Here is an 11,150-nt window from a genome sequence, read left to right as displayed (position 1 = left end):
TAGGATGCATTTCATCAGGCCCTGGTGACTTGCAGGCATCTAACTTTCCTAAGTGATTTTTAACTTGTTCTTTTTTTATTTTATCTTCTAACCTACCCCCTTCCCATTAGCATTCACTATGTTAGTCATTCTTTCAGACTTCTAGGTGAAGACCGAAACAAAGAAGTCATTGAGCATCTCTGCCATTTCCAAGTTTCCTGTTACTGTATCTCCTTCCTCACTGAACAGTGGGTCTACCCTGTCCTTGGTCTTCCTCTTGCTTCTAATGTATTGATAAAAAGTCGTCTTGTTTCCCTTTATTCCCTTAGCCAGTTTGAGCTCATTTTGTGCCTTTGCCTTTCTAATCTTGCCCCTGCATTCCTGTGTTTGCCTATATTCATCCTTTGTAATCTGTCCTAGTTTCCATTTTTTATGACTCCTTTTTATTTTTTAGATCATTTTTTGTTGCCCTTCACTGTGCGTTTTCTAATTCCAATATACCATTTTTGAGATGAAGCAACCAGAACTGCACACAATGTTCAAGGTGTGGACACACCATGGCTGAATATAGTGACATTATAATATTTTCTCTCTTATTATCTCTCTCTTTCCTAATGGTTCCTAATGTGCTCTTAGGTTTTTTGACTGCTGCTGCACACTGAGCAGATGTTTTCAGAGAACTGCCCATGATGATGCCAAGATCTTTTTGGTGGTAACAGCTAATTTAGACCCTGTCATTTTGTTTGTATAGTTGGGTTTATGTTTTCCAATGTGCGTTACTTTGCATTTATCAACAGTGAATTTCATCTGCCATTTTGTCGCCCCATCACCCAGTTTTGTGAGATTCTTTTGTAGCTCTTTGCAGTCACCTTTGGACTTAACAGTTTTGAGTAATCATCTGCAAATTTTGCCATCTCACTGTTCACCCCCTTTTCCAGATCACTTATGAATATGTTGAACAGCACAGGTCCCAGTACGGATACTTGGGGAACCCTGCAATTTACCTTGCTCCATTGTGAAAACTGACCATTGTTTCCTGTCTTTTAACCAGTTACTGACCCATGAGAGAACCTTCCTGCTTATCCCATGACTGCTTACTTTGTTTAAGAGCCTTTGGTGAGGGACCTTGTGTGACGAAGTGGGACTGTTCTTAATGTTTCCTCTGAATACTGTGTGGGTGCCTCAGTTTCCCTTATGCATTTCTTAAGTCTCCAGTATGCATAAATGGCGGACACTCTGTATCCTGGCAACAAATGGCCAGGGCCCTTCCCCCCTGCAAGGGAATAGCTAAAGGTGAACAAAGAGATCAGGTGACCTCCTGGCCCGGGAAAGAGACAAAGGCCAGAAAGGAGGGGCTGGAGGGGTTTTCAGTTTGGAGCTGGCTGGGGACGGGAAGTGAGTGCAGACGTGAGTTGTCTGGCTCGCTGGGCCCCAGAATGAACCCAGCTGAGGGGTCCTGTTCTCTGTACCTACAAGCTCCGTTTTAGACCGTGTTCCTGTCATCTAATAAACCTCTGTTTTACTGGCTGGCTAAGAGTCACGTCTGACTGCGAAGTGGGGGTGCAGGACCCTCTGGTTTCCCCAGGACCCCACCTGGGCAGACTCGCTGTGGGAAGCACACGGAGGGGCATATGCTGAATGCTCCAAGGAGAGACCCAGGAGGTGAAGCCGTGTGAGCTTCTTGCCCTGAAGACAGTCTGCTCCAAGGGAGAGGAGGCTCCCCAAAGTCCTGACTGGCTTTGTGGGGAGCAGTTCCAGAGCATCGCCCCGGGACTCCGTGACACCTTGTCAAAGGCTTTCTGAAAGTCCAGATATACACCCTTGTCCACATGTTTGTTGACTCCCTCAAAGAATTTTAACAAATTGGTGAGGCATGATTTCCCTTTACAAAAACCATGTTGACTCTTCCCCAACATACTGTGTTTATCTCTTGAGTCTGATAATTCTGTAGTTTACTATAGTTTCATCCAATTTGCCGGGTACTGAGGTTAGGCTTACTGGGTTGTAACTGCCAGGATCACCTCTGGAACCTTTTTAAAAAATAGGTGTCACAGGAGCTACCCTCCAGTCCAGAGGCTGATTTAAGCGGTAGGTCACAGACCACAGTTAGTAGTTCTGCAATTTCATATCCGAGTTCCTTCAGAACTCTTGGGTGATACCATCTGGTCCTGGTGACTTCTTATTGTTTAATTCATCAATTTGGTCAAAAACCTCCTCTACTGACACCTCTTGGACAGTTCCTCAGATTTGTCACCTAAAAAGAATGGCTCGTGTTGGGATCTCCCTGCATATTCTCTGCAGTGAAGACCCATGCAAAGCATTCATTTAGCTTCTCCGCAGTGGCCATGTCTTCCTTGAGTGCTCCTCTAGCACCTCGATTGGCCAGCGGCCCCACTGACTGTTAGGTAGGCTTTCTGCTTTTGATATACTTTAAACATTTCTTGCTGTTAGTTTGTGTCTCCTTAGCCTAGTTGCTGTTCAAATTCTTTCTTGGCCTGCCTTATTATACTTTTACACTTGTCTTGCCAGAGTTTATGCTTCTTTGTATTTTGCTTAGTAGGATTTGACTTTCAATTTTTAAAGTATGCCTTTTTGCCTGCATCTGCCTCTTTTACTCTGCTATTTAGCCCTGGTGGCATTATTTTGGTCCTCTTATCGTTTATTTTATTTGAGGGTGTACATTTAGTTTCGCCCTCTATTATGGTGTTTTTAAATAGTCTCCATGCAGCTTGCAGGCATTTCACCCTTGTGACTGTTCCTTTTAATTTCTGTTTAACTAGCTTCCTCGTTTTTGTGTTGTTCCCTTTTTTGAAGTTAAATACTACTGTGATGGGTTTCTTCAGCATTTTCCCCCCTACAAGGATGTTAAATTTATGGTCTTTTATTAGCTTGGGTTCAGCTACACCTCTACCCCGATATAACGCTGTCCTCGGGAGTCAAAAAATCTTACTGTGTTACAGGTGAAACCGTGTTATATCGAACTTGCTTTGATCCGCCGGAGTGTGCAGCACCCCCCCACCCCCCCCCGGAGCGCTGCTTTACCGCGTTGTTCTATCCGAATTCATGTTGTATCGGGTCACGTTATGTTGGGGTAGAGGTGTATATTCACCTCTTGGACTAGATCCTGTGCTCCATTTAGGATTAAATCGGGGTGGGCAAACTTTTTGGCCTGAGGGCCAAAACTCTATGGAGGGCTAGTGTAGTGTATTAAATTGCTCCCCATAGGAATGTGCTACTTATGGTGTACTACTTATGGCTGCCCGTCCTGGTGCTCTGAGCGGCATGGTAAGGGGGCAGGGAGGTTGGATAAGGGGCAGGGGGTCTGAGGGGACAGGGAGCGGGGGGTTGGATGAGGGTGGGGTCCCGGGGGAGCGGTTAGGGATGGGGGGGTCCTGGGAGGGGGCAGTCAGGGGACAAGGAGCGGGGGGGTTGGATGGGTGGGGGTTTTGAGGGGGGCAGTCAGGGAGCGGGAAGTGGTAGGGGGCGGATAGGGGGCGAGGGCCAGGCTGTGTGGGGAGGCACAGCCTTCCCTACTCGGGGTGTATTGTATTAAATTGCTCCCCGTAGGAATGTGCTACTTACGAAGCACCAGGACTGGCAGCTGTAAGTAGTACACCGTAAGTAGCACATTCCTACGGGGAACAATTTAATACACTACTCCCGGCAGCTCATGCAGCTGCCCGGCAGGAACTCGCAGCCCTGCTGCCCAGAGCGCTGGCGGCACGGCGAGCTGAGGCTGTGGGGGAGGGGCCAGGAGCTAGCCTCCCAGCCGGGAGCTCAAGGGCCAGGCAGGATGGTCCCGCGGGCCGGGTGTGGCCCGCGGGCCATAGTTCGCCCATCTCTGGACTAAATCAAGAATTACCTCTCCCAGTCATCATCACCATCCTGGCCAGGTGGTCGGTAGTATGTCTCAGCTGTTAAATGCTCAGTGGTTAAGCGTGGAATTTCTGTCCGTAGAGATTTTATGGCACAGTTTGATTCATTTCAGATGTTTACTTTATTTGCCTCTATGCAGTGCCATCCCCCCCACTAGCGCAACCTACTCTGTCCTTCCTGTATATTTGTACCCTGCTTTTACCACTTCCCATTGATTATTCTCATTCCATCAGTTTTCCACGATGCCTCTTATAGCGATATCCTCATTCAGGTCAGGCACTTGAGTTCACCCATCTTAGAATTTAGACTTCTAGCATTTGTATAGAATTACTTGTTCATTTTGTCAATACTCAGCTGCTTGCCTTCATGTATTGTGTTTAAATGGGACTCTTTAATGTGTGACTGTTCCTCACTAGCTCCTGCCTATGCTCTACCAACTCCCTTCCTATCCTACTAGGATATAGAGCTCTCCCTTCCCTAAGGGGATGAATGTATTGAGGGGGGAAATCCCTGGGCAAGTCATTTGATGTTCTCAGTTCCCCATCTGCAGAGGGGCACTGCCTGGCTTCGTGGCGGTGAGAGGATATGTACCGTCTAGATTGTGAAGAGCTTTGTTACTATGGTGGTGGGGGCCAGATATGAATCACAGGGGGGTAAGTGGGGGAGTATCCCCAATTTACAGAAGGGGAAACTGAGGCACAGAAGTGCCTTGCCCAAGGTTGCTCAGCGTCCGTGTTGGTTAGAAGCAGAGCCTGGCTCTCCTGACTGCCAGCCCTGTGCCTTCTCCACTAGGCCACGCTGCCTTCCTGAGCTCTGCTGAGGGCAGGAAACGAACCCCAAAGTGATGGGTTTCCTTTCTCTTTGCAGATCTGGAAGAGGCGGGATGAGGACGAGACCAACCAGCAGGGGGCGTGAGAGGAGAGCAGAGTGCTACAGATGTTTACTACCATCCTCTCCAGGGAACCGGGGGAGAGACTGGGACGTAGCCCCCCCCCCCAGCTGGACGGCGCTTCTCATCCCCGGCCTAGCACAATGCACAATACGTGCCAGCAGGACTCAGCCTGATCAGCTTCTCCACCAGCCTCCGAGGGGACAGTGGGATGGATCACCCAGTGCCCTTCTGCTGCTCAGTTGGTCTCTGGCTGCACACAGGCCCCGGCAAACCTTGGCCTGTGCCCGTGGCAGAGGAAGCCGATCCTGCCTGTCGCAGACAGCTGTCTGTCTGGAAAACTCTTCAGGGAACCCAGGCTGTTCCCCTCATTTCATGTCCCACTGACGTCCCTATTCCAGCTGTACTGCCGCTGGCTGGTTGCTGGAGCAGATCGTGCCCTGGGCACAGTGACTAGCGAGGCTTGGAGCAGGAACGGCCTCTCTTCTACTTGCCAGTCCTGCTTCCTTATGTGCATTAAAGGAGTTCAGGCCTGTTTTTTATTTCCCTTGCCTGGCCTCATTGCTTCTGAAATCCCATCTGTTCAGTGCGCCTGCTTCTGTCTCCACTCAGGTGGGGCCAGGAGGGGTGTGGGATCTCACACCCTGTCAGAGAGGTGAGAAGCCTGCCATTGGCTGTTGGAGTTTGGCAGGGCTGTCCCACCTAGCCCAGCTTCTGTTCGAGTGCCCTCCCCCTCATCTGGGATGGACCCTCCTCTTCTAAACCAGGCACAACTCCTTTCCCTGCTCGGGAGAGCTCCCCCAGCTCCTATTTTCCTAAGGAGCCAGCAGGGGCCAGACCCTCCAAGGTATTTGGGTACCAAACTCCTATTGAAATGGATGGGACTTGGCACCCCAGTACCCTTGGGGGCTGGGCCTAGCTCCTCTAACTGCTCTCAGCCTCCTTCTGTTATGCCCTGGCCTCCCCTGGAGAATAAATTAAATAAATTTAAAGGTGCTGGTCAGGGTGTGGGAGCGCCCTTCAGAAGGGGAGGAGCGCTCGCCCACCACATCTGAGGGGGGTCAGAGTGGAACCACACCACTGGGGTCTCTTTGAAGCGATCCCACGAGCCTGTTGATGGAAAAGTGTGTCAGCCGCTGATGGTGGGAGATAGCAGACAGGAGCTGGTCGCTGTGGCTTTAGCAAGTTAGAGAAGTGACAGAGCTGTTTGTGTCAGTGTGAAAACAAGGCCACGTAACCTTTTTGCTGCTGGATGTTGGTGACTTTGCACACTGCAGGCAGGCCATGGAGGAGCCCCGTGGAGGGTAGTGCACGGATGGAGCGTATTCGCTCAGGAGGCTCCTTCTGAAGCCTGCTGCTTTCCCCCAGCCTCTGCTTCGGGTGTGTGGCTCCGGGTTCCCAGGGCATGGGAAGTAGGGCGGGCAGAGAGGATGATGGGACATGTTCCATCTGACCAGGGGCTTGGTGGCAGTAAGTGTTAGAACTGCCCTTCCTTTGTTTAAGCCAGCAATTCCCCCACCCTCTTGGTTACACCCTGTTGTGCTATAATCCTCCTCTTGTCCCTGCACTGGTGTAATCAGAGGCGTGGTTTGACACTGGTTTCAAATGGCACTGCGAGGCAGTGTGGCCTAGTGGATGGAGCATTGAGCTGGGACTCAAGAGACCTGGGTTCGAGCCCCAGTTCTGCTGCTGGCCTGCAGGGTGACCTTGGGCAAGTCACTGCCTGTCTGTGCCTCAGTTTCCTCATCCTTAAAATGCGTTGATGGCACTGACCTCTCTAAAGTGCTCTGATGAAAAGCCAGGATAAGAGCCAGGATTTGACTCCAAGCTACCGGCTGTCCACATGGGCTGGCACAAATGGAACTAAGCTGCTGCAAGGCTGTGTCTAGAGAGGCTCTTCGGTCACTATTTACACTGCTAGAGTTAAACGGGTGTAAACCCCTGAGTGTTGCTGCATCACAGCGGCTTATTTCCCGTCACCCTGTGCGCTCCCAGTTGCCTAGAGCTAAATCCCAATGAGCGTCTGAAACTGAAGTAAGAGCAGCACTGGTTTAAAGTCACACGTTGGATGATGCTGGCACATCTTCCACCAGCAAGGAGCTCCTAGGACCTTAGGGTCAAACGGTCAGAAACTAGGTGATTTAGGAGCCTATATCCTGCCTTTACAAGGGATTTAGGCTCCTAGGGCTGGATTTTTAACAGTGTGTGATGCAGATAGATGCCTGGTGATTTTCAAAAGTGCCATATCTGCCTCTTGAAATGCCCAGGTAACTGAAATCTGTCCTGCCCCAATACCATCCCCCCTTGCTCCTCACCCCTGGCTTGGAGCACCTGTTCTTTGTCATCACTGGTTCTCGGGGGGTTTTACACTCTGCTGCTATGACCGTGTGCATCAGAGCTGCTGTAACAGCACCAGTGAAAACCAGCAGGACTGAGTGGGAAATTCTACATGGGAGGGGGTATGTGAAAAACGGGACAATCTTCTTCATGAACCTGCTTCCTGCTCCGTTATTTACAGTTGCTGAGAACTGGGCCCATGAACCTACAGCCAGTGCAGGGAGCCTCTAACAGAGGTGTATTAAACACCCAGTGTTTGAGGGGATCGAATTGAAATTGAACTGTGAGCTTGGTGTTAACGAACAGCCACAAGAGCTGGAGAGTACTAAAACGGTGGCCAGAAAGCTAGACACCTTTTGAGAATAAGTGTCTAGGCCAGATTGTAGGCATTGGTTGGGACGGCGTCTTCCCCAGCCAGGAGATCGGAGGAACTGCCCCCCGGCAGCTTGGCTGTGCCATGAGCAGAGGGCAGCATTGGGGCCTGTTCTCACTCCCATGAGAAGCTGTCGTGTGAGGAAAGAGGGTGCCAGAGAGAAACCTTTTGAACCCGTTGCGGGAGGGCAGGGTGGGGGCATGCCGTCCCACAGAGCGACTGGAAGCAGCAGCCAACGCCAGAGAGGGATGGAGGTGCCTGGAGTGGGCCTGGCTGCCAACGCTGCCACGGGAAGGATGTTAAAAACCCCAGTCAATCTGGGGTAGTAAAGAGTGAAGATGGAACTGGAAAGGGGCTGGAGGGGATGTGAAGGGCGTAATCTCACCCTGGCCAGTCACAGTGTGAATCCAAAGCTTTATTTGTCAGGTACATTTCTCCATACAGCAAGCCGGAGCCTTCACCCGCTACACCAAGCGAGGGGGAGCAGGGGGGCTGACCCTCGGGGGGGAGGGGGTGTTTCCTGAAGCAGCTGAACGTTGTAGACGGGGGGCATTTCAGATGTGCCGTCGGTGTGTAGAGGCTGCTGTGGCTTTATCATTGCGGCGAAGCGCGCAGCTGGGGGGAAGCACGTCTTCTGATGTGGGAGCCAAGCCAGCGTGTGATTCTCGCTGTGACTCAGCTGCCGTGAGACCCTTCTCTTGTACAGCAGGCAGCACCGTCAGCCCCACAGCTCCCCTCTGCCCCAGTGCCCCGCGGCCAGCAGGGCAGCAGTCTCTAAGTGGCACTGGGGCAGGGAATAGTGTGTGTTGTGTCTTAACTCCCCCTGCCCCCCCCCCCCGCCTCAGCCCATGGACTCAATGCTCAAAATCTTGGAGCCAAATTTTTGCAGAGGCTACATCCCTCGAAGGCTGCTCCCTTTGCAAGGGGAGGGGAGGAGGTGGCTGCATCACACGCGGGCCCCTTGCTATCCAGGGGTGCAGGAGCAAAGCAGTTAGAATTTGCTTCCTGCAAGTGTGTGAAATACTGTCATGCTCCCAGCACAGGATGGGATCTGCCCAGCCCCTCGGGGGGGGGGGGGGGGGGGTCCTCCCTGCAGCAGCCACGCCCCTCGCAGGGGGGCCTGTGAAGGGCACAGTTGGGCTGGCATTAGTGGGCAGTGGGAGTGTAAGCTCCCCCTTTCTGAGGAGCACTCAGCAGCTGGCCCAGGAGAGACAGGAGCTTGGCCAGTTCTCCTCTCCCACCTCCTGTCTACGGTGCAGTCCACCTTGCAAACAGGGTCCCAGCATGGAGCTGGATCTCAGCTGGGTTTCAGGCCACAGCTGCCTGCGAGATGCAACACGTGCCAAACGCTGCCTTGGACCCTCTTTATAGGCATGTGTGGGAACTGCGCGGTGGGGTTGGCCTGGCCTGGCAATTCTAGCTGTAGCGCACCCAGGGGCCTTGGATGTGCGATGACAGCTCCGGCTCGGTGCAGGAATCTCGGCCCGGCTGCTCACACTGGCCCCAGCTGCCTAGTTCCGAAGGCAGGCGTCTCCTCAGCGAGGAGGGGCCATGTGAGATCTCTAAGCCGCTGTGGTCCTGCCCAAGGACTATCCCAGCAGTGCTGGAGTCGCAAGCATTACCGCTGGTGCCACACGCCCTGGGGCAGAGCACAGGCACGGGCCAGCAGCACTGAGTGGGTAGCCAAGGCTGGGGGGGCAGAGGGGAGGAAATCGCTCTCAAGGGGTGAGATTGAAAGTGGAGGCTGCCCGGGGGGAGGAGAGGGAGGGGTTGGGCTGGCAGCAGGCAGGGGAGAGTTGGCTCAGCAGCCTGGCGTGTCTCCAGCTATGCCCAGCCGTGGGCCTGGCAGTGCTGCACGGCCTGGAAGGGAATGGGGAGAGGAGACGTTAGAGCCAGACGGGATCCCCTCCAGCTCCTGCCCCTCTGTGGCCCCAGCCTGGCTCCAGCTGGGGTGACCTGCACAGGCAGGAGGAATCTGGGCCCCAGTGATGCTGGGAAAGGGGCCCCCATGGACCTGGAGCAGGTCTTGTGTCCCCCCTCCTACTTGGAGCTGGGGTGGAAAGGGGCCTCCCAGGGGAGTGAGGGGAGGCAAAGCTGAGTGTGCATTGGATGGTCCCTTGCCCATGTGCCTCCCCCCCGGCACGGTACTCACCTGGCACTGCTCGGCAGTCTCCAGGCTGGAGCACCAGTAGGCTGGTCCCAGCGTGCAGCCCTCGGCTCCGGGAGCAGGGCCCGTCCCAGCCTCACACACGCCCAGTTCCTGTGTGCGGGTGGCAGAGAAAGCACAAGGCCCGTCAGCCTCAGGGGCAGGTCGGGGGCACAGGGCAGCCGGGGGGCAGCTCCCCTCTGAGTGGTGACGGAGGGAGCCCGGCTGGGAGCCACAGTAGCTGAGAGAGTCTCCCAGGATTTTCCTTTCAGGTCCTGGTGCCACCTGGCTGGGGCAAGTGGCCTGGATCCCTGGCTGGGGATGGGGGGGTGACTCCTCTTACCTGGCACATGCTCTGGGGGTCCCAGGCCTTCGGCAGCAAGGTTAGCAGCCGGGGCCAGTGCCACTCCATGAAGCTCTTGCACTGGGGAGGGAGGAGGCGAGTTAGTGTCTCCCCCTGGTCGTCTGTGCATGGAGCCCCAACCCCCTCCCCACTGATGCCCTCCTGCCCCCTGGGCGCTCCTTGCAGATCTCAGGGGCACGGCTGGCTTCACCTGTGAGGGGCCCTCTCTTGCAGAGAAACCCCATGGGGCATGGCCCCAAGGGCAGGGAGCTCAGACACTAGCACAGCATGGACCCCACCTTCACAGAGAGCCCCTCGTGTAGACCCTCCAGCCCCCTTCTGCCCGCCAGGAACCCCACCCAACATGTCACATCCCCCGGCACCGACAGCCACATCCATGGGAATGGGACGCTGGGGAGGAGCTGGGAACTAGGAGCCATTTGGGGAGGGCACCCGATGCCCCTTGGCCTCATCACTCCTGTGTCACTGCCAGCGGCCTGGGCACCCACCTCCTGCCAGCCCAGGTGGGCACTGCTGCAGGCCCCAAGCAGAGCTGCCTCCACGTCTGCCACAGTGCTGTTCGCCTGCACGGTCGACTTCGCCAGGCCCATGACAGCAACGCAGGCCTGGCACTCGGCGCTCTGGGCAAGGAGCGGCACCAGGGGTGGCTCTGCAGGGGCAACAGGGAGTAACATGAGAGGCACAAAGACTGGGGGCAGCGTAGCAGCAGCTAGAGGCAGGTGTGAAATACACATGAGCCCCAGGGAACGTCTCCAGCCAGTGCCCTGGTCCTACCCCCAGGGGCCATCAAAGCCCAGGACCAAGGCAGCCTGGCCAGGACAGCATTACAACGCAGCTTATTTATAGCCTTGCCCCATCCCAGCATGCCTTGGTGCCCCAGGCTCCACCTCCCGGCATCACTCCACACTACGAGCCCTAGAATGCCTCAGTTCTGGGCTATAGCCATGACAGCCTAGTACTGGGCCGGGGAATTGCCGTTGAAGGGCCAACACCCTGCTCTCTAGTGTGTCTACGCTGCAATGTAAGCCCCTGGCTTGAACCTGGGCTCAAGCCTAACCCCCCTTGCGTCTACACTGCAGTTGTGCTAACCCAGGGCCAGATCCCAGGTCCCTGCAGGGCTGGCAGGTCCGAGCTCGAGTTAAGCTGGTGGGTCTGCACACTGCAGTGTGGACACCAGAGCCTCAGG

The 11,150-nt window shown here is 54.4% G+C and overlaps 2 protein-coding genes across 2 annotated transcripts in view; one reads left to right on the top strand and one right to left on the bottom strand.

Moving 5' to 3' along the window:
• The window catches only part of LOC112112041 (U4/U6.U5 tri-snRNP-associated protein 2), a 30,095-nt gene extending 25,325 nt beyond the window's left edge, over nt 1–4,770 (top strand). Inside the window, 1 exon segment of the mRNA XM_026656759.1 lies at nt 4,723–4,770. Within this exon segment, the coding sequence (XP_026512544.1) occupies nt 4,723–4,770 (48 nt within the window).
• A 4,508-nt stretch (nt 4,771–9,278) lies between these two features.
• Nucleotides 9,279–11,150, bottom strand: part of LOC112115032 (prosaposin-like) — a 12,370-nt gene continuing 10,498 nt past the window's right edge. Inside the window, exons 6-9 of the mRNA XM_029912541.1 lie at nt 10,453–10,613; nt 9,944–10,024; nt 9,607–9,714; nt 9,279–9,314 (exon numbers count right to left, since the gene is read on the bottom strand). Of these exons, the coding sequence (XP_029768401.1) occupies nt 9,279–9,314; nt 9,607–9,714; nt 9,944–10,024; nt 10,453–10,613 (386 nt within the window). The remainder of the gene's footprint in view (nt 9,315–9,606; nt 9,715–9,943; nt 10,025–10,452; nt 10,614–11,150) is intronic.

The sequence above is a fragment of the Terrapene carolina genome, unplaced genomic scaffold (genome assembly GCF_002925995.2).
Source record: "Terrapene carolina triunguis isolate 2854851 unplaced genomic scaffold, T_m_triunguis-2.0 Scaffold49, whole genome shotgun sequence".
Taxonomy (NCBI): domain Eukaryota; kingdom Metazoa; phylum Chordata; order Testudines; family Emydidae; genus Terrapene; species Terrapene triunguis.
The sequence above is the reverse complement of the archived record's forward strand: the minus strand, read 5'-3'. Positions and strand labels throughout refer to the sequence as shown.